Source organism: Leucoraja erinacea, chromosome 5 (assembly GCF_028641065.1).
Source record: "Leucoraja erinacea ecotype New England chromosome 5, Leri_hhj_1, whole genome shotgun sequence".
NCBI classification, from domain to species: domain Eukaryota; kingdom Metazoa; phylum Chordata; class Chondrichthyes; order Rajiformes; family Rajidae; genus Leucoraja; species Leucoraja erinaceus.
In genome coordinates this window covers 68,461,647-68,485,165 of record NC_073381.1, presented here as the reverse complement: position 1 = coordinate 68,485,165, position 23,519 = coordinate 68,461,647, and the positions used below count along the sequence as shown (strand labels likewise).

Here is a 23,519-nt window from a genome sequence, read left to right as displayed (position 1 = left end):
AAAGGGCACTGACAACGTTACAAAGTATCTGTGTCAGGTCTCCCTTTGTTCTTCCCAAAAATATGATGCTTGTTGAATGTTTTGCTGAACTTATTTTAGAAACAACTTTCCATGAGGCAGAATGCTGCTGTACGGTCTCAGGTGTCAGTTTGTTTATCAGATCCTAATCTCTTGGGTGGTTTTTAAAGGTTGTTTACCCAATACTAATTACTTGAAAATACCTTGTTAAATAAATGAGCTCTTTAGCAGCATCATTTAACCAATACAACCTGAGTAATTCAAGTTGTTACCTAATACTTCATACTGTGAGCTGTCAGCATTGGCGTAATGATTTTTCTTGTCTTCATTTAATGAGATCTTTGCAGAGTGATTTTGAGGGAGGAAGACACTTTCTCATTAAAAGCAAAGTGCGTTAAGGATAATTAATTTGTTTTATCCAAAAGCAGAATATTCTACTTTCATAGAATCCTTAAAAATTATAGAATTCTCAGGTCAAACGTGGGAAAGCATGATTGGCTTGGGTGGCCATCTTGGGCGAGTTGGTCTAAGGGGCTTGTGTTCATGTGGTACTCGTCTCTGACTGATTGTTTCAGCACTGAAGGAAGCCATTAGGCCATTAATTCTATGCCAGCTCCTTGTAGAAAAGTCTGATCGGCACCATTCCCCAGTAGCCCTGCAAATTAGTCTCTTTGCATGTTTATCCAATTATCTTTTGAAAATCCTAATTGGCTTGTGTTTCTTCCACTTTTATAGGCAGTGTGTACAGATATCTGTACACAATGCTCCGAACATTCAGCCAAGGCTTTCCTAAGAACGATGCGACATCTTTAGTTTTGCAATGCGTATATACAAGCAGAACAGTTAAAGTTTAGCAAAATTCTCTCACACCCGAGAAAGCAACAAACCATTTTTCCATAAAATGAAGTAGTACTCAAAGAATACTGCCAAAGCTGAACGTTAACAATTTAATGTTGAAATCCTTTTGTTCTTTCTACACGATCAGCTGTTGAGTTTGTTATATATTTTATTTTCATTTTCATTCCACTATGTTAGATTTTTATTGTATTGCCTAAATCGTCATTCCTTTGTTTCCCTATTGTACTTTTGTTTATCCTTTCCTTTCTCTTTTCAGACACACTTGGTCTTGCGTCCTTTCAAACCTTGCAACAAAAAGAGATGCTAAATACCCCGGAAGATGGAGGACGAGGGTAAGAATAAAATTGATGAGCTTATCAATCCAGCAGCACTTTCTAGGTAAAAATTAATTAGTAAACAATAGAGGTGATTTTTCTAATTTCAGACATTCTGCTCTCAACTTTTATTTTAACATATACACTGGGTCTGTCCTACCCTTTGTCGTAAGATAAACAGCCCTTTCCACTTATTGAAAAAGGGTCTCGACCCAAAACGTCACCCATTCCTTCTCTCCAGAGATGCTGCCTGTCCAGCTGAGTTACGCCACACATTTTGCATAGAAACATATAAAATAGGTGCAGGAGGAGGCCATTTGGCCCTTCAAGCCAGCACCGCCATTCACTGTGATCATGGCTGATCATCCACATTCAGTACTGCATTCCTGCCTTCTCTCCAGGCCACCTATCCACTCTCCACGAGGCGGTGAGTATTCTCCTTGTATAATGTAAACCAGTGCAGAACAGAAACAGGCCCTGGGCTCATCATGTCTACACCGATCAAGATGCCAATCCAAACTAATCCCATCTACCTACTGTATCCCTCTTATTCCCTGCATGTTCATGTGCTGGAAACCTTGCCTGGCAGCATGTTCCAGGCACCTACCACTTTAGACTTTCCTCCTCTCGCTTTAAACCTACGCCCTCTAGTATTTCACAGTTCTCGCTCCACATATAAATTACCCCTTTGCTTCTGAATGGGACCCACCTTTTCCCTGGCTACTCTCTTGTAGTGGGATTGTTAGAAATATGCCTGTGGTATTTACCACTTAATGCGGTGTGATATTCTAGAATGCCAGATGAAGCCATGGAGGGTAAGCAATCAATTTGGCTGAAAACGCAGTACCCATTCAATTTTATGCATGGTATTTATAAAAACGTACCGTCAGTAAAGTGTCAAATCTACAATGACAGGACAACTCAAACTCTTCAGTCTAAACCAAATGTTGCCTGCAGGGGATGAGTCTCTTGTCAAAAGCTTCTGTGTATTTTTAAACAATGAATAAGTTGAAATTTTAATTCAAGTAGACACAAAGTGAATTTGGTCTTGAATGCTTCCATGTGCACAGTTTGCAATGATAAATAAGAGGCGACTTCAGTTAAAATAATTCAATTACTGTATGTTACTTCAACCTTCCATTTAGTCTTTCATAACTTAAACCTTTAACTTAATTATTTTGTACTTTTCATCTCCGCCATGCTATCTGGGGGCACATTTGAAATATGTTGGTACATTAATACTGTTTGCATATCTGAAACACCCATAATTCAGTGTTTTCACTGTCTCCGCCCTTTTCATGTGATTTATTGTGTTACGTGTCCCTTCAAACAGATTATCAGATGTTTTTGTGAACTAAGCACACATTTACTCAGTGGGTTTTCAGACATTTAACATCTCCCAGGGGTGGCACAGTGGCACAGCTGCTGTTAGACACAAACTGCTGGAATAATTCAGTGGAACAGGCAGTATCTCTGGACAGAAGAACGGTCTCGACCCAAAACGTCACCCATTCCTTCTCTCCAAGGATGCTGCCTGTCCCGCTAAGTTACTCCACCATTTTGTGGCTATTGTTGATTTAAACCAGCATCTGCAGTTCTTTCCTACTAGAGCTGCTGCCTCAGTTCCAGCAACCGGTATCCAATCTTGACCTTCAGTGCTGTCTATATGGAGTTGCACATTGTCACTGTAACCATGTTACATTTAGGTTGATGGGAAGAGTAAAAAGATAAATGGGCTGAAAGGCCTTTTTCTAAGCTGTATGGTTCTATTCCTAGGCATTGGTTCCATGGCTTGCATTTCCCTGATATATTAAGGCAAAAAGACAGCTCTATGATATATAGTTTTATGTAGATTTTTTGTGTTGTGTAACTGTCATTAAATGTCTGGGATAATTATTTTATCCACGTTTTAACTATTGATTTATTTTTTGACAGTTAATCTTGCGTTTAATTGTGAGTTGAATTTATTATACTCTTGGACTTTGGTGATTAATTGCCTTCCTATCCATCACTGCTCTTGCTCCTAGGCACTATGTAATCAGAAGCGGGAGTGCTTGTTTTCTCCAAGCTTGAGATACCTAAATACTTTTCTCATCCCAGTGTGAGTTCCATTTTTTCAGCTGTTATTTTATTTCCCGCAGCCATATCTTGACATTTTCAATTACTTTTCTGTTCAGATTTCAGTTTAGTTTTGTCTGCCCGTGATCATAAGTGATGGGAGGAGAATTAGGCCATTTGACCCATCAAATCTATTCTGCTGTTCAATCATGGCTGATCTATCTTTCCGTCCTAACCCCATTCTCCTGCCTTCTCCCCATAACCCCTGACACCCATGTTAATCAAGAATCTATTTATCTCTGCCTTAAACATATCCATTGACCTGGCCTCCACAGCCTTCCGTGGCAATGGATTCCACAGATTCACCACCCTCAGACTAAAGATATTCATCCTTATTTCCTTCCTAAAGGAAACTCCTTTTATTCGGAGGCAATGGAGCGGAGGGGGACTGAGTAAGATGGCCAAAAACCACAGCCGTAAGTGGTAGCGTTTTATCTAAAATCAATATACAGTGCAAACAGGAAGTGCATTTACAGTAGTGCCTTTTAACTTCAAGCCAAAACACCCAAGCCACCATTTGCAGTAATAGTGCCTTTCAACTTCAAGCCAAAGCTCCCAAGCCTCCATTTGCAGTACATAGTGCCTTTCAACTTCATGCCACCATTTGCAGTAAGTGGTGTCTTTCAACTTCAAGCCACACCCAAGCCACCATTTGCAGTAAGTAGTGCCTTTCAACTTCAAGCTAAAGCAACCAAGCCACCATTTGCAGTAAGTAGTGCCTTTTAACTTCAAGCCATTGCATCCAAGCCACCATTTGCAGTAAGTGGTGTCTTTCAACTTCAAACCACACCCAAGCTACCATTTGCAGTAAGTAGTGCCTTTCAACTTCAAGCCAAAGCTCCCAAGCCACCATTTGCAGTAATAGTGCCTTTCAACTTCAAGCCAAAGCTCCCAAGCCACCATTTGCAGTAAGTAGTGCCTTTCAACTTCATGCCACCATTTGCAGTAAGTGGTGTCTTTCGACTTCAAGCCACACCCAAGCCACCATTTGCAGTAAGTAATGCCTTTTAACTTCAAGCCATTGCATCCAAGCCACCATTTACAGTAAGTGGTGTCTTTCAACTTCAAACCACACCCAAGCCACCATTTGCAGTAAGTAGTGCCTTTCAACTTCAAGCCAAAACTCTCAAAGGAGGGAGGAGGGGGAGAGGGAGAGGGTTTCTGGTGCGCTAGTATGAACCATTTTAGAACCAATAGATATTTTTTGCAAGCATTTTAGAACCAATAGACATTTTTTTGCAAGCTTTAGAACCAATAGATACACTTTTTGCAAGCTTTAGAACCAATAGACATTTTTTTGTAAGCTTTAGAACCAATAGACATTTTTTTTTGCCAGCTTTAGAACCTATAGACATTTTTTTGCCAGCTTTAGAACCTATAGACATATTTTTACAAGAAACCAATAGACATATTTTTGCAAACTTTGGAGCCAATAGACAGATTCTGCAAGCATTTTCGAACCAACCACTAAGGGACCTTACATTTGAGTAGACATGTGTTCAGTGTTATTCACAGCTCAAAGAAACGTGACCCTCTGCCTTCCTCCATCTTGAAGAGACTGTGTGGCACACCACTTCCTGGTTTTATAGTCCCTCCCCCCTGCCGCCAGCGGGGGCAGCAGAGAGAATGGGGAATCTTGTAAAAACATTAATATCTCTGTCATTTTTAATCGACGGAAAAAATCCTCGGCACACATGCGGCGGAGGGGGGCTCTGAGCGAGGTGGCCAAAAATGACGGCGGTAGGTGGCGGCGTTCTCTCGGAAATCGCAGCACAGAAGGCCAAAACCGGTCAAGAACAGACTTTTAGTAATATAGATAGATATGAAGTATGGTTTCAAAAAAGCACGATATCCTGAATGTTTTCTGCTGTAATGTCCTCACAATTTTCAAGAATAATAGACTAGAAATTTATTCTGATAGCACAGTGATTTTATGCGCTATACTGGTAAATGTTCATTCATAAACCACACATGATCAAGTAATTTGCATAGCTTCATTAAATTAAATACAACTCATGGATATTAAGTCCATACAATATATATCTGGATGGCAATCATACAAATCTGCTTTGAGTTCTGGTCAATAAAATTGAATTGGGTAGTTATCCACAAGAATTAGGGTTACAGGAAATTAGACTTGTATTTATTCATTCCAGAATACAAAGAAAAATCAAAATATGAATATGTATTACCTATTTCTAAACTGAGTGATTTGTTTATCCAAATCTAAACACAATATGAGAGGTTTTCACGGTGATGATTCTGTAATCACTTACCAGGCTAGATCCAGTTAGATCTTGGTAGACGAGCAAGAAATCCTGGATCATTCTTCAGAACCTGAATATCTAAATATGATACTGAGAGCTGCATTTTCTCTCAGTCTACTCCAGATAATGCTGTAAGCCAGTCGACCCTCATCAGATAAATTGGCTGTGGATAGACTAGTATCGGGAACTTTGTCACTGTTTATCTTATAGTAGTCACTTAAAGTCCAACAATGGTCTATACGCATTTGTAGATCTCTTTTGGTTCTTGAGCTATTTTGAAACTTGGCTGGGATTTGATAGCCGTTTGGAAATGCATCATTATAATGTGCATCTGTGATATAAGCTGGAATATCCCGCAAGATAAATTTGTGTTTATTTAGAGTCATAGAGTGATACAGTGTGGAACCAGGCCCTTCGGGCCAGCTTGCACACACCGGCCAACATGTCCAAGCTACATCACAGATGCACATTATAATGATGCACCTGTCTACATTTGGTCCATATCCCTCCAAACTCGTCCTATCCATGTACCTGTCTAATTGTCTCTTAAACATTGGGATAGTTCTAGCCTCAACTACCTCTTCTAGCAGCTTGTTCCATACACCACATCTTTGGAATATGCACACACTTCTCCAGAACAATATCTTCGTTTTTCTGCCCCTACTTCGAGATTCTTAATTAAATTCTTCAGTTTGTTTCAAACATTTTCAATTCCCATTGTTGATTTTATGTCTTGGTATTTCCAGCAAAACCGATTTACTATCCGTGGTCAAAATTAACAATGGCAGATTGCAAGTATTTAAGAACCTTGAAAGTTCCCATTGTCTTATTTTGCAGAAAGCGTGTCATATTTCTTGCTATGCCTGCTAACGGCAGTTTAACCAAAATTCAAAAAACCACTAGGTAATGGGTTTTAATGATCTACTCAGAAATACTTTGGATCTAAACTTGGAGTTTGTAAAACTATTGTTATTCCCTAAACATTATTCCCTTGTATATCTGTACACTGTGTATGGCTCTATTGTAATCATATATTGTCTTTTCACTGGCTGGTTAGCATGCACCAAAAGCTTTTCACTGTACCTCGGTACACGTGACAATAAACTAAACTAAACTGAACTATTGTCATAAAGTATGAATCGGGAATGGTTTTCAAATATTCAGTGTACTTTTCTTTTTATTGTTGTAGATTGTGAAACTGTGGAATGCAAAAGAAGTCCAGTTAATAGCTGAGGCTAACAACATCGCTTCTGGAGGAACGGGCTATTTCAGCCGTCATGTAACTGCCACTATTAGTACTTGATTTGATGATCTAGCGGGATCTTCATACCGATCAGTCAGTGGTTTATTTATGGGAGAATCATGGTTTATGCTCCACTTTTGACTGCACCTGTGGGAACCACAAATAACACAATTATCACTTATGAACATGCCTATTTCAACTCTACAGCACATCGTGTAATTCACAGTGAGATGGAAGTTTCTGTTACTGAAGCATCAGCCACTTACAAAGCTTCAGAAGGGAACTCTGAAAATAGCACTACAGTCCCCTCTCAATCAGCCCATGGAGGTATAAGCCTTCCTCTGCAAGTCCTCCTTTCTGCAGTTATGGTGGTGATAGCATTAATTTCTTTCTTGGGGAACTTTATAGTCTGTCTCATGGTGTATCAGAAGGCAGCTATGCGATCAGCCATCAATATCCTTTTGGCAAGCTTAGCCTTTGCAGACATGATGCTTGCAATAATAAATATGCCGTTTGCTCTGATCACTATCAATACCACTTACTGGATCTTTGGAGATATCTTTTGCAGGGTGTCTGCCATGTTTTTCTGGCTTTTTGTGATTGAGGGTGTAGTTATTTTGCTTATAATTAGTATTGATCGATTTCTCATTATTGTTCAACGCCAAGACAAACTGAACCCTTATCGTGCGAAGCTGCTTATTGCCATCTCTTGGGGAATGGCATTTTGTATGGCTTTCCCCCTCGCAGTTCGCAGTCCAGATCTGCCTGTGCCGTCTCGAGCTCCACAGTGTGTTTTTGGGTATTCCACGGACCCTGGCTATCGGGTATATGTTCTGTTGATAATAATCATATTTTTTTTCATCCCATTCATGTTGATGCTATACTCTTTTATGGGTATCCTCAACACAGTTCGGCACAATGCAATTCGGATCCATAGTAATTCGGATGGCATTTGTTTAGGCCAAGCAAGTAAGCTTGGGCTTATAAGCCTGCAGAAACCGTGCCAGCTAAGCATTGACATGAGTTTCAAAACTCGTGCCTTCACCACCATCCTGATCCTCTTCATTGTCTTCACTTTTTGCTCTGCACCATTCACCACATACAGCCTTGTTTCTACTTTCAATAAAAGCTTTTACCATAAAGTTAACTTCTTTGAAATAAGCACATGGTTTCTTTGGTTAAGCTACCTCAAATCTGCACTCAACCCATTAATTTACTACTGGAGAATTAAGAAATTCCGAGATGCTTGCTTGGAGCTGATGCCAAAAACCTTCAAGTTCTTGCCTCAGCTGCCTGGACGCACGAGAAGACGTGTTCGTCCAAGTGCCATTTATGTTTGTGGTGAACATCGATCTGTTGTTTGATACACACTTTTTTTTTTAAGTAAAAAAGAAAGGCACTGCCAGCATAATATTGGCCAATTGTTTTGTGTGGAATATATTTTCCCTAAATTCTCATTCCTTACCCATACAGCCCTATTATACATTTTTGATTTCTCTGATGTTCTTCAAACAATATCAATGTTTCTGCAATGTAAATTTGAAAAATATTGGGTGTGCAATTTGTATATTTTTGGATACTCTTCCAATGTCAAACAGGCTGTGCTTCAAAGCTTGTGAATTGTCGTCTACTGGTTTGGTGCTGCTGAAGTGTTGAAAATGTGCAATGCTGTGTTTTGTGTTCTGACCACTAAATGAAATTGACCTTTTATTAATAATAGGTATTAAGCACAATTGTCCTCTCAGGCAATCCATAAGAAACGGTGAGCACTGTATGCCAATTGCCTTGTTAATTTTGTGGGTTGATGGATGGGGCTTGGAGAACTATTGGGATGGTTTTTAGCTTACTGCTGTACAATACAGAATTGATATTTGATTGAAAATGGTGGTTAATGGAACAATATTTTCATGCTTTTTTCCATTGTAACTCATTAGTTTTTTTTAAACTTTGTTTAAACAGGTTATCTTACAGAGTTTGAATGAGTAATATGAATATATGATGCATGCAGGATACAAGAGTGGTATACTCAGGGAATAATGAATTTATTACTATGAATTAGTTGGTGCTTGATTCTGATGTGGGTTAACTTTGCTTAAATATATTGTGAATCTGTAAATTTCTGTAGTGACCAATAAAAATTCTCATGAATAGAATCACTTTAATGCTAAAAAATCAATTTAGAATGTGTTTATATACCTAGGTAAGGAGTTAAATATAGTATTGAACAGATTTTAATTTAGCTGTTGATTTACCAGTTGGTGCTCAAAGAGCCATGGTTTTAACTAATTATTTGATGTATTTCAGAAACTCAGATCACTCTGGTCAGCAGAAAATTATAGTCTTTAGATTCAAGGTGAAGGCAGAACTTTAGATATTTTATCTGTACATCTGAATCGCTGAATGTAAATTATTTTGATATGTTTTAGTATTATGAATTGCATTTCTGTAAACGCGGTTGTTTATTTTTACAATTATTTATGTAATTTTGTGCCTGTGTTATGCCTTTGTTTTATGCATAAAATTTCAACCTGATTTTTGAAAGGTCTGTACATGGGTCTCTTTAAGTATTGATCAGTTGCCCTTGCATAAAGTAGACATGTTACTACCCCTGTTGAATCTTGTTTTTGTGCACTATCAGTAGATATTAAACTGTGAATGGTAAATGTATATATCAAAAAAAGATCTGAGGTTGAGATCATTCAGTCATAATTTTATCAATAACATTTGACGTGTAATGAATTTAGTTTTAAAAAGGTTAATATTAATTGCTTAAGTTATGAACCTGAGTGATGCAACAATTTTTTTTTTTTTTAAAAGGAAAAAATACTTTACATTTAAAATCCTGAAATTTCCACCAAATTAAGTGATTTAAATAATTTCTCCAAAATAACAATTGTCCCTAAAAGCATTGCTTTTGGAACCAGCTGGAAAAATGGCTTAAATTGCCTGATCCCTAAGAATTTAATTGTCATTATCTGAGAACCACTTCATTCTTATGTCACATTGTTGCTTGATAGCCCCCTCCAAGATGTAAATATTTTGATCAATCCAACACAACTGCTGTGAGACTACCTTTGCTACCAGATTGTGTATGGAATCTAATACTTGTCAGCACCGAGGGCGGGGGGATGGGAGGAGACAGCTCGAGGGTTAAGGAAGGGGAGGAGACAGCAAGGGCTAGCAAAATTGGGAGAATTCAACGTTCATGCCATCAGGACGCAAGCTGCCCAGGCGGAATATGAGATGCTGTTCCTCCAATTTCCGGTGTTGCTCACTCTGGCAATGGAGGAGACCCAGGACAGAGAGGTCGGATTGAGAATGGGAGGGTGAGTTGAAGTGCTGAGCCACCGGGAGTTCAGGTAGGTTATTGCGGACCGAGCGGAGGTGTTCGGCGAAACGATCGCCCAACCTCCGCTTAGTCTCCCCGATGTAAATCAGCTGACATCTAGAGCAGCGGATGCAGTAGATGAGGTTGGAGGAGATACAGGTGAACCTTTGTCGCACCTGGAATGACTGCTTGGACCTTGAATGGAGTCGAGGGGGGAGGTGAAGGGACAGGTGTTGCATTTCTTGCGGTTGCAACGGAAAGTGCCCGGGGAAGGTGCTCTGGTCAGATGAGACCAAAATTGAAGTTTCCTTAAAAAATATCTATCCTGCTTGACAGTCTTTGCCTCATCAGGGCGCCTTGTTATGTCTCTTGAGTCTGGGATTCTGCAGGGGTGGATGTTGCCCAAGAAATGTATCCAAACATTTGTTAGCCAACCAAGAACACCAACATATGTTGCCCATGCTTGGCCTGACCAGAGCTAGATTACTCCTTACAGGGTAAGTACCATATCCAAAAAGCAGGGCATTTATAAAATAAATTAAAACCTTCTATCTATTACCTTAAGCTGAGGTCATTTTTGTAAATATTTTATCTTTAGACAAATCACTTATTTCTTCAGTCTTTGATATTCCACCAAAGCCCTCTCCAACTGTATCAACGTCTAAGTCGCCATCATCAGTGAACTCTCCTTAAAACTTAGCACAGATACATGCATAACTAGATGAGAGGGGAACCATACCATCACTTGTTTAACAAATAAATTCCCTTGTGTTTCCTAAATACTAATAAGGAATCTGAACCATGGCCCCTCATTCTGTATCCTTGCATATACAGTGGCTTGCAAAAGTATTCATACCCCTTGAACTTTTCCACATTTTGTCAAGTTACAACCACAAATGTAAATGTATGTTATTGGGATTTTATGTGATAGACCAACACAAAGTGGCGCATCATTGTGAAGTGGAAGGAAAATGATACATGGTTTTCAAATTTTTTTACAAATAAAAAACTGAAAAGTGTGGCGTGCAAAAGTATTCAGCCCCCTTTACTCTGATACCCCTAAATAAAATCCAGTGCAACTAATTGCCTTCAGAAGTCACCTAATTAGTAAATAGAGTCCACTTGTGTGTAATCTAATCTCAGTATAAATACAGCTGTTCTGTGAAGGCCTCAGAGGTTTGTTAGAGAACATTAGTGAACAAACAGCATCATGACGCCCAAGGAACACACCAGACAGGTCAGGGATAAAGTTGTGGAGGAGTTTAAAGCAGGGTTAGGTTATAAAAAAATATCCCAAGCTTTGAACATCTCACGGAGCACTGGTCAATCCATCATCCGAAAATGGAAAGAGTATGGCACAACTGCAAACCTACCAAGACATGGCCGTCCACCTAAACTGACAGGCCGGGCAAGGAGAGCATTGTTCAGAGAAGCAGCCAAGAGGCCCATGGTAACTCTGGAGGAGCTGCAGAGATCCACAGCTCAGGTGGGAGAATCTGGCCACAGGACAACTATTAGTCGTGCACTTCACAAATCGGGCCTTTATGGAAGAGTGGCAAGAAGAAAGCCATTGTTGAAAAAAATCCATAAGAAGTCCCGTTTGCAGTTTGCCACAAGCCATGTGGGGGACACAGCAAACATGTGGAGGAAGGTGGAAGGTACACAAAATTGTTGGAGAAACTCAGCGGGTGCAGCAGCATCTATGGAGCGAAGGAAATAGGTGACGTTTCGAGCCAAAACCCTTCTTCAGACTGATGGCGGGGTGGGGGGAGAAGGAAGGAAAAAGGGAGGAGGAGGAGCCCGAGGGCGGGGGGGATGGGAGGAGACAGCTCGAGGGTTAAGGAAGGGGAGGAGACAGCAAGGGCTAGCAAAATTGGGAGAATTCAACGTTCATGCCATCAGGAAGCAAGCTGCCCAGGCGGAATATGAGGTGCTGTTCCTCCAATTTCCGGTGTTGCTCACTCTGGCAATGGAGGAGACCCAGGACAGAGAGGTCGGATTGAGAATGGGAGGGGGAGTTGAAGTGCTGAGCCGCCGGGAGTTCAGGTAGGTTATTGCGGACTGAGCGGAGGTGTTCGGCGAAACGATCGGCGAAACGATCGCCCAACCTCCGCTTAGTCTCCCTGATGTAAATCAGCTGACATCTAGAGCAGCGGATGCAGTAGATGAGGTTGGAGGAGATACAGGTGAACCTTTGTCGCACCTAGAACGGCTGCTTGGGACCTTGAATGGAGTCGAGGGGGGAGGTGAAGGGACATGTGTTGCATTTCTTGCGGTTGCAACGGAAAGTGCCCGGGGAAGGTGCTCTGGTCAGATGAGACCAAAATTGAAGTTTTTGGCTTAAATGCAAAATGCTATGTGTGGCGGAAAAGTATCACTGCACATCACCCTGAACACACCATCCCCACTGTGAAACATGGTGGTGGCAGCATCATGCTGTGGGGATGTTTTTCTTCAGCAGGGACAGGGAAGCTGGTCAGAGTTGATGGGAAGATGGATGGAGCCAAATACAGGGCAATCTTGGAAGAAAACCTGTTAGAGTCTGCAAAAGACTTGAGACTGGGGCGGAGGTTCACCTTCCAGCAAGACAACGACCCTAAACATACAGCCAGAGCTACAATGGAATGGTTTAGATCAAAGCATATTCATGTGTTAGAATGGCCCAGTCAAAGTCCAGACCTAAATCCAATTGAGAATCTCTGGCAAGACTTGAAAATTGCTGTTCACAGACGCTCTCCATCCAATCTGACTGAGCTTGAGCTATTTTGCAAAGAAGAATGGGCAAAAATTTCAGTCTCTAGATGTTCAAAGCTGGTAGAGACATACCCCAAAAGAAGTGCAGCTGTAATTGCAGCGAAAGGTGGTTCTACAAAGTATTGACTCAGGGGGGCTGAATACTTTTGCACGCCACACTTTTCAGTTTTTTATTTGGAAAAAAATTTGAAAACCATGTATCATTTTCCTTCCACTTCACAATTATGCACCACTTTGTGTTGGTCTATCACATAAAATCCCAATAAAATACATTTACGTTTGTGGTTGTAACGTGACAAAATGTGGAAAAGTTCAAGGGGTATGAAAACTTTTGCAAGCCACTGTAAAATGCTATCATTGATGGAACAAAGGAGATGTAAAAATGTCTTAATATATTATCATCAAACTTGATTAAAGTATTTTGGGATATATCTCCTAATAGTAATGAATAATAAAACAAAGGTATTACAAAACTCTGTCTCCAGCTTCTGCGTTGGTTTTAATTTCACCTTGAAGGAATTCGGGGACCAACATACAAACTAGCTTGTTCAACCTTCAGACTGGCCTGTCCAGTCATCACCTGTGCGGCATACTGCAGGTCAAAATCCAGATATTTCTTAAACAAGCATGGAACTACCTCTCCTCCAAAGGAAACAATCATAACATACCCAGGCTCTCCTTAAAGCTAATAGTTTCCAGTTCTGGCAAAGGGAAAAAATTGCAAGGTGAAGTCCGATTAAGAGAGTCAAAGAGTCTCCAATAAGGTAACCAGTTGCTCAGGACCGCTCTCTTGTTGGTGATGGGATAGTTTAATTGCCTGATGACAGCTAGGAAGAATTTGTCCCTGAATCTGGAGGTGTGCGTTTTCACATTTCTGCACCTCCAGCCGAATAGGAGACGGGGGGGAAAAGGAAGTTACCGGGGTGAGACATGTCCTTGATTATGCTGGTGGCCTTGCTGAAGCAGCGTGAAGTGCAGATGGAGTCAATGGAAGGGTGCTTCGTGTCTTGGTCAGCGCTGCTTCCAGTTTGCGGTGATCAGAACTGTACTCAAACTGTGGACTTAGCAAAATAGACAACAGGTGCAGGAGAAGCCTTTCGGCCCTTTGAGCCAGCACCGCCATTCACTGTGATCATGGCTGCCCGTTCCTGTCATCTACCCATATCCCTTGACTCCACTACCTTTAAGGGCTATATCTAACTCTTGAAAGCATCCAGAGAATTGGCCTCTGCCTTCTGAGGCAGAGAATTCCACAGATTCACAGCTCTCTGGGTGAAAATTATTTTCCTCCTCTCCGTTCTAAATGGCCTTTCCCTTATTCTTAAACTGTGGCCGCTGGTTCTGGACTCCCCCAAAATCGGGAACATGTTTCCTGCCTCTAGAATGTTCAATCCCTTAATAATCTTATGTCAATAAGATCTCCTCTCATCCTTCTAAATTCCAGTGTATACCAGCCCAGTCGCTACATTCGCTCAGCATATGACAGTCCTGCCATCCCGGGTATTAACCTTGTGAAACTACGCTGCACTCCCTCGAGAGCAAGAATGTCCTTCCTCAAATTTGGAGACCTAAATTGCACACAATACTCCAGGTGTGGTCTCTCTAGGGCCCTGTACAACTGCAGAAGGACCTATTTGTTCCTATACTCAACTCCTCTTGTTATGAAGGCCAACATTTGCTTTCTTCACTGCCTGCTGTACGTCCATACTTACTTTCAGTGACGGTTAAACAAGGACCCCCCCCAGATATCATTGTACTTCCCCTTTTCCCAACTTGACTCCATTTAGATAGTAATCTGCCTTCCTCTTTTTGCCACCAAAGTGGATAACCTCACATTTATCCACATTAAACTGCATCTGCCATGCATCTGCCCACTCACCCACTGTCCACTGTCCAAGTCACCCTGCATCCTCATAACATCCTCTTCACAGTTCACACTGCCACCCAGCTTTGTGTCATCTGCAAATTTGCTATTGTTACTTTTAATCCCTTCATCTAAATCATTAATATATATTGTAAATAGCTGCGGTCCCAGCACCGAGCCTTGAGATACCTCACTGGTCACTGCCTGCCATTCTAAAAGGGACCCGTTAATCCCTACTCTTTGTTTCCTGTCTGCCAACCAATTTCCTTCGCTCCATAGATACTGCTGCACCCGCTGAGTTTCTCCAGCTTTTTTGTGTACCTTTGATTTTCCAGCATCTGCAGTTCCTTCTTGAAATTGTTTTTATCCATGTCAGCACCCTACCTCTAATACCATGTGGTCTAATTTTGCCCACTAATCTCCTATGTGGGACCTTATCAAAGGTCAAAAATACTTCTCTTATGTTGAATGGCTTTTTAATAAAGGTGTCTCATATGTTTTAAAAAAAAACTGGATTAAAGTGTGCGGTTTTTTTTCTTAATGAAGGATCCATGAATGTATATCCAAAACTCTCTTTGTTTCTCAACACCACTCAATATCCAGTCATTAACAGACAATAAACAATAGGTGCAGGAGTAGGCCATTCGGCCCTTCAAGCCAGCACCACCATTCAATGTGATCATGGCTGATCATCCAGAATCAGTACCCCGTTCCTGCCTTCTTCCCTTATCCCCTGACTCCGCTATCTTTAAGAGCCCTATCAAGCTCTCTCTTGAAAGTATCCAGAGAACTGGCCTCCACCGCTCTCTGAGGCAGAGAATTCCACAGACTCACAACTCTGTGTGAAAAAGGGTTTCCTCGTCTCCGTTCTAAATACCTTACGCCTTATTCGTAAACTGGCCCCTGGTTCTGGACTCCCCCAACATCGGGAACATGTTTCATGCCTCTAGCATGTCCAAACTGTTAGCAATCTTATATGTTTCCATAAGATACCCTCTCATCCTTCTAAATTCCACAGTATACAAGCCCGGCTGCTCCATTCTCTCAGCATATGACAGACCCGCCATCCCAGGAATTAACCTTGTGAACCTACACTGCACTCCCTCAGTAGCAAGTATGTCCTTCCTCAAATTAGGGAGCCAAAACTGCACACAATACTCCAGGTGTGGTCTCACTATGGCCCTGTACAACTGCAGAAGGACCTCTTTGCACATTACATTCCCTTCATGCACATCTCTGAACATGTTACCAAGCATTTCTCTGGATTAACTTTCAGTACTTTGTATTTTTCTTTGTAAATCAGTATCTGCAGGTCCTGTCTACATTTGACCACTTTTCTGACTAGTTCTTCTCTTGTATAACGGAATGTAACTGAAATTTTCAGAGGAAATCCAATAAGTTACCTTTTGGCTTGCAAATTCACTCCAGGAGAACTGTAGGGTGGAGTCCAAGTTTGAACCACCACAGCTGCTGCTTCAGTGACCAACCCATTGCCATAATGTGTTTTGTTGCTCAAGTGATACTCATACAGCGTGGAAACAGGCCAATTTGGCCCAACATGCCCCATGTACATTAGTTCCATCTGCCTGCGTTTGGCCCATATCCCTGTAAAGTAAGAGAGTCCATGGCTTGTTAGAACCAGAAAGACCGTAACATCTTAGTCTCAGAAATGTAGAAACATAGAAAATAGGTGCAGGAGCAGGCCATTCGACCCTTCAAGCCAGCACCGCCATTTGATATGATCATGGTTGATCATCCAAAATCAAAACCCCGTTCCTGCTTTCTCCTCATATCCTGTGATTCCGTTAAGAGCTATATCTAACTCTCTCTTGAATATATCCAGTGAATTGGCCTTCTGTGGCAGAGAATTCCCCTGATTCACAACTCTGGGTGAAAAAGTTTTTCCTCATCTCAGTCCCAAATGGCCTACCCCTTATTCTTAAACTGTGACCCTCTGGTTCAGGATTCCCCCAATATCGGGTACATTTTTCCTGCATCTAGCCTATCCAATTCCTTAAGAATTTTAAATATTTCAATAAGATCTTGTGCTGATAAGTTGCAAAGATAAATAAAATGTGCCTGAGAATTCCCATTACCTAAAATGGTGTATCTGCCTCACTTGATGTTATTGCTATAGCCATCATCACCCCTTCCAACAAACCCCACTTCACTCTTTCCACTATTAACATCCTAAAAGAGATCACTCTTACCCAGAAACTTGACTGGATATGCCCCATAAATATTGTAATTAGAATGACAGATCTATTTTTTTTTAAATACATTTTTATTAGAGGCATCTGCATATCATAGTCCAAACCAGTACAGACTTTGTTTAACGGTTACATATTAAATCTCCAGGTTTCCAGGGACCCAGTTACCAAAGTAGCTGGGATCCTCCTTTATCGGTTACCTATTAACATTGCCTCCAATTATTTATTTATCTTTATAGACAGGAAAAATAAATAAATTAGAAAAACAGGTTAAACTATCAATAATACAACAGATCTATTTTTTGACATTGGACTTGCCACCTAACTTTCAAAAGCATATGTTGAGACGATCCAGAACAAAGTAGCCCACTTGATTGCAGTCCATCAACCATCTTAAACATTCACTTCCTCAACACTGATGAAACTTGACTGTAGTGTACTTACAGTGCACTGATGTGACTTACATTGCTGCTTAAACATCTGTTCCAAAGCTATGATAGCTACCAACTAGGCCAAAGACAGCTTCTACATGAACATACCGCAGCATTCTGACTCGAGAAAAATATCACTCTTGTCATTGCTGACTTAAAATCATCCAACTCCATACCCAACGTCACTGAGGCCAGGGTGTATATTCACTACATGGTCTATAGTGGCTAATAACAATTAAAATTGGCACTCTCCCACACTGCAAATGATTAAAACAATTCATCGAAAGCAAAGTACCTTCAGATATTTGAGGTAAGTGAAAAGATACCAAATTAAAGTATTTTAACATTAATTTAAGACCCTATCACCCTCTAATTTGTGCCTACAATTGAGGTGGCAGTGGCTGCAGTAGTAGAGTTGCTGTCTTACAGCGCCATGGGTTCGATCCTAACTACGGGTGCTGTCTGTATGGAGTTTGTGTATTCTCCCTGTGACCACATGGGTTTTCTCAGGGTGCTCCGGTTGCCTATCTCCTTTGCTCCATAGATGCTGCTGCACCCGCTGAGATTCTCCAGCATTTTTTTGTGTAGCTTCGATTTTTCAGCATCTGCAGTTCCTTCTTAAACAGGTTTGTAGGTTAATTGACTTCAGTAAAATTGTAAATTGTCCCTGATGTGTAGGATAGTGCTAGCGAGCGGGACAGTGGGCCGAAGGGCCGATAGTGCGCTGTATCTCTAAGTCTAAATCTATATTTTTACTATAATTACTAAGATTTAATGCAAAAATTTTAAAACTACATTGTCGAGAAATCTGAAACAACATTGTTACTCAGTACATGCATTTTCTTCATTTTTGTACTAAATGTCTATAATTTATTCTGGGCAATAAAATGTTTTTCCCCTCTTGCATATGTAAGAAACAAGCGCTCCCCAGCCAGTGGATTTTGAATCTCTATTTTAAGTACAATTGCACAAGCATGATCCAAGAACATCAAATCCTTGTAAACTTGGCAATAAAGTGATATTATATTAGTGTCATTGCAACAGCTGACGTTGACTCAATAGGTAACTTCAGATTATGGCACCAATGCATTGCAATATGTATAGAAGCTACCATTGATGCAATTGTAATTGTTCAAGCGATTTTGCTAATGTTGCGGTTGATACTGGAAGTTATATTTGTCAGAGACAGTAGTCATATTGGGCTTCCCCTGACATGAAGTACAATTCCTCAAGCACAGGTAGTATATGCAGTATAATATTTGCATGTGCTGTCTATTGGAGTTTAGATTAGTTATTTTCTCTATTTACTCTTAAATGAGCCATTGTTTTCTTGGAGTGAATTGGCTGGAGTTATATATATTGTATGTATTATAATATAATCAGAGCTGTCAAAGAGTGAATTTTGGCACCAACTTCCATCTGACTTAATAAACTGTGTCACTGCAATTTCCCTGCCTTTTGGAGGTTGTGGTAAAAATCCTGTAAAGGATGGTTATAACATGATCAGATTTATTTCATGATAAATGCTCAATAAATGGTGCTGTTTGAGCATAGACAGCAAGTATCGTCTGACTCCACAAAATACAGGTATCCAAGTTGTGATTCCCACATTAATACAGAAACTAAACTTTTAAAGATGATGTCAGATGACTCATATGGCGGTTCATTGCTCCAGCGTGCCGGGCCTGACAGCTGAATGAGTAGAGTTTGGGTAGATATCATCAGGTGCCCCATAGAAAACATTTGGAAGGCAAAGTAGGATAAAAGCTATTTGGGCAGAAGGATTTGAGGTGGTGAAATGGAGACGTGTACCTGATAAAATTGCCCCCCAGAAAGTGTTGGTAGTGGTGTATTTTTGTCACAAATGGTGGTGGGTATATGGAACGAACTGCCAGAGGAGGTAGTTAAGGCAGATACTATCACAACGTTTAAAAAATATTTGGACAGGTACTTGGATGGAATACATTTAGAAGGATATGGCCAAATGCAGACATGTAGATAGGGCATGTTGGTTGGAGTGGGTGAGTTGGGCCAGAGGGTCATGACCCAATTACTCTAACTCCATGACATGTAACAAGATGCAATGAAAAGCTTTATTTGCATGTTATTCAGTTAAATCATACTGTACATGAGTACAATCAAGCCATACAAAAGTACAACAGGTGATGCAAAGAGAAAAATACCAGAGCACAGAATAAGTTGCAGCATTGTATTATCGTTACAGAGAGAGAGTGCAAGGTCAGCAATCAGATAGGTTGGAAGATTGGGACTACACTCTGGCTTAAGTGAGGACTGTTCAGTAGTCTGAAAGCGGGGAAGAAACTGTTCTTGAATCTGGTGGCTTTCAAGTGTTTCTACCTTCTGCCCAACGATAGAGAGAATGACCTGGGTAAAAATGGTTCTTGATTATGCTGGCTGATTTGGCACAGAGTGAAGTGTAGATGAAGTTGATGGTGAGGAAGCTTATTATGATGGATTGGGCTACATCCACAACTCTCTGCAATTTCTGTTCTTGGACAGAACTGTTGAACAGAGATGCTTCCTGATAGGATGCTTTCTATGATCCATTCGTATAAATTGACAGGAGCTGGTTTAAACATGCCACACGTTCTACATCTGCTGAGGAAGTAGAAGCATTGGTACACGTTCTACTAATGATTGGTGATCTTCTCGAGGAAAGTAGAAGATGCATAGGATTGGGTATCTGTTCTCAACAATTCATTTATTTTAACGTGTGGAGGTGACCCAGAATTAAGCACTCTATCTCCTTCCTGATTCAAAATCTGGTCCGCTACATAATCGTCATTAGGAATCTGCCCTCAGCCAGGCCCGCGACACCTCGTAAATCATTAACGAATTAGAAGCTCTCAAGCCATCTCCACTTTGCGCTATGTCAACGTTCTAAACCGGCGATAGGGCATTGGGTATACCAAATTCACTTTGGCTAAAATCAACAATGAGATATAAAAATCATTTATCTTGCTAACGTTGAGGAAGAGGTTGACCTCTTGACACAGTGATACTAAGCATTCTATCTCCTTCCTGTACTCAGTCTTGTCATTATTCAAAATCTGGTCCGCTACAGTGGTATGAAAAGCAAATTTGCAAATCAAGTTAGAGTAGAATTTGGTCCTGAGTGAGTTTGAGTTTAGTTTATTATATATGTGTACGGTACAGTGAAAAGCCTTTGTTGCCTGCTAATCAGAGAGCAAAAGACAATACATGATTACAATTGAGCCATCCAGAGTGTACAGATACATGATAAAGGGAATAACGTTATGCAAGATAAAGCCCAGTAAAGTCCCATCAAAGATGGTCTGAGGGTCTCCATTGAGGTGGATAGTAGTTCAACAGTGCTCTCTAGTTATTGGTAGGATGGTTCAGTTGCCCGACAACAGCGGGGAAGAGTGCATTTGGAAGCTGCTGTGAACATATTTGTGCTGGGCACTGGTGTTGAGAATTACCAGACTTTCAAAAGTCCACAGAATAAATTGAATGGCTTGACTTTCTGCTGTACGTGTTGTAGAATTGTAGGATATTTACAGCGCAAGATCCATTTATTCCATTGCTTCTGCAGGTGTGAAAAGTGCTGCTCAGCCCAATTCCATTTTCTAAAGCTACATCCTTAGCTCTGCAGGTCATATTCTTTGAAGTACAATTCCAATACATTTTTAATGTGATTAAGGTATTTTACCTTTAAGGGTTTATGCTGCAAATCTGAGCAGAAATATTTGTATCAGTGAAGCTCTCATGTATGGAAGAGAAGAAAGATCAATAATAATCTGTACTAATACATATTGGAATGGAAAAATAACTTAAAGTCTGGATATCTGAAATAACAGAAAATACTGGAAATGTCCTTCCCTATCAAAAAGAATAGAATAGAATAGAATGCAATTTATAGTCATTCAAACCTAGGTTTGAACAAAATATCATTTCTACAGTTTTTTACATTACAAACCCAATCCAAGTCCCACACTTGACACAGTTTACATAAACATCCATCACAGTGAGTCTCCAGCATCTCCTCACTGTGATGGAAGGCAAAGTCTTTATCTCTTCCCTTTGTACCTTCTCCCATGGTCCAGCAGTCCAACTGCAGTGGCGAGGCGAACTGGGGCTCTGATGTTAAAGCCCCCGGCGGGCGATGGTAAGTCCTGAGGCCGTTTAAGCCACGCCGGGCGATGTTAGGCCCCGGCTCCATGTCTTTAAACCCGCGATTCCAGCGGGAGAAGTCGCCGTTGTGGAGCTCGGAAAAGCGATCTCCCACCAGGGACCTGCGAGCTCCCGATGTTCCCGTCCACTGGGTCTGCGGCTGGTGCCTCCGAACTCCAAAAGTCGGGTCACAGCCGCGCGCCACCACAGCTCTTCCCGCTCCGAAGTTGGCCAGCTCCGCGATGTCAGTTCCGCAGGCTCTGCAACTGGAGCCCTCAGGTTAGTCCCGGCCGGAGGTCGCCGCCGGCTCCACAATGTTAGGCCCAACGACATCCGAGACCCGACAGGGAATAGTCGGGTCTCCGCACAGGGAAGAGATTTAAAACGGTTTCCCCCACAGCCCCCCCACCACCCCCACATATACACAGCTAAAAAAAAAATAAAAACTAACTCAAGACATACATTTAACAAGACAAAAATAAAAAAGACAGACGACTGTAGTCGAGCCGCTGCCGTTAGGCGCCGCCACTAACCCTGGATAATATTTTAGTTATAGACTTGGCACATATAGAATCTTTGAGCTGAGTACATGAACAAGATTTAATCTGTTATCCATTGTGCCATCTTTTGCTGAGAGAGGGCATCAAATGGATTTTTCTTAGACTTACATGGAATTGTTTTTGTATTTGTCAAACTGCCTCTGATAACAATGCAATGAGGGAGACAACACCTTGGTCCTGGATAACAAGGCAACCAGTGAGGCCAGTGTGGGGGTATGGGGGTATAGCTCAGTGGTAGAGCATTTGACTGCAGATCACGAGGTTCCCAGTTCAAATCCAGGTGCCCCCTTTTTTTCAGGAATGAGAAAATTAATCAATGATGAGCGTTTGTCGGCACTGGCCCTGTACTAGCTGGAGTTTGGAAGAATGAGTGGGGATCTCCTTCAAACATGCTGAATAGTGAAAGGCTTGGATAGAGTGGACAGGATGTTTCCACTAGTGGGAGAGTTTAGGATTAGAGGTCATAGACTCAGAATTACAGGACGTTCTTTTAGGAAGGAGATGAGGAGAAATGTCTTTAGTCAGAGGGTGGTGAATCTGTGAAGTTCTTTGCCACAGAAGGTTGTGGAGGCCAAGTCAGTGGAATAGCCTTGATGAGTTGAATGGCCTAATTCTGCTCTTATCCCTTATTACCTTATGACAGGAATTCAGCCTATCTCCTGGAATTTACAAATATGTAAACCTGAGTGCCATAGCTTCACCTGTTAGCTTGACATCAAAATCATATCTCGACTGTTTTGCCTCTACCTTGTCTTAATATATAACATAGAACAGTACAGCACAGGAATGGGGCACTACAGCTCAAAATGTTTGAGCCAAACATGATGCTAAGTTAAACTGACCTCATCTGCCTGCACATGATCCATATTCCTCGCTTCGCTGCACTTCCATGGAAGGCCTGTCTGAAGACCACTTTAACATCACTAACATATCTGCCTCCACCACCACCCCAGCAGTGTGCTCCAGGCATTCACCATACTCTGTGTAAAGCAAAAAACTTGCCCTGCACATCTCCATTAACTTTTCCCCTTCTCACTTCATAGCCGTGCCCTCTAGTGTTGGACATTTTCACCCAGGGAGAGGGGGGTGGGGTTTGACTGTCTTCCTTTGCTCTGCCTCTCATAATTTTATACACTTCTATCAACTCTCCCCTCAACCTCTGACATTCCAACGAAAACAATCCAAGTCTATCCAACCTCTCCCTGAGCGGAAACCCTCTATTCCAGGCGTTGTTAGCCGGAACTACCCAATTTCTCTCCCTAATTCTAACTAGCTATGCCCTGTGGCCAAGGAGTCAGAAATCAATCAATCCTTCAATGATAAAAATGCTTCTTTCCCTTATGTTGGTGGTATGTTGACTATAACAAGGTGCTCCAGAAACCCAGCTTTGTACAGCCGA

General features: G+C 41.3%; 1 protein-coding gene and 1 non-coding gene across 8 annotated transcripts in view; both read left to right on the top strand.

Moving 5' to 3' along the window:
* gpr63 (G protein-coupled receptor 63) overlaps positions 1-9,348 on the top strand; it is a 57,124-nt gene extending 47,776 nt beyond the window's left edge. The window contains exons 3-5 of one of the 7 annotated variants that reach the window (XM_055635851.1): positions 1,133-1,208; positions 6,413-6,478; positions 6,765-9,348. In XM_055635851.1, the coding sequence (XP_055491826.1) occupies positions 6,938-8,182 (1,245 nt within the window). In that variant the 5' untranslated portion in view covers positions 1,133-1,208; positions 6,413-6,478; positions 6,765-6,937 and the 3' untranslated portion in view covers positions 8,183-9,348. Of the gene's footprint in view, positions 1-1,132; positions 1,255-3,217; positions 3,292-3,657; positions 3,725-6,412; positions 6,479-6,764 lie in introns of all 7 variants that reach the window. The other 6 variants (XM_055635850.1, XM_055635849.1, XM_055635848.1 and 3 more) reach the window with 6 other exon arrangements.
* A 12,989-nt stretch (positions 9,349-22,337) lies between these two features.
* Positions 22,338-22,409, top strand: trnac-gca (transfer RNA cysteine (anticodon GCA)). The gene has a single exon. It is a non-coding gene; the product is annotated as a tRNA-Cys (tRNA).
* Positions 22,410-23,519: the final 1,110 nt, after the last annotated feature.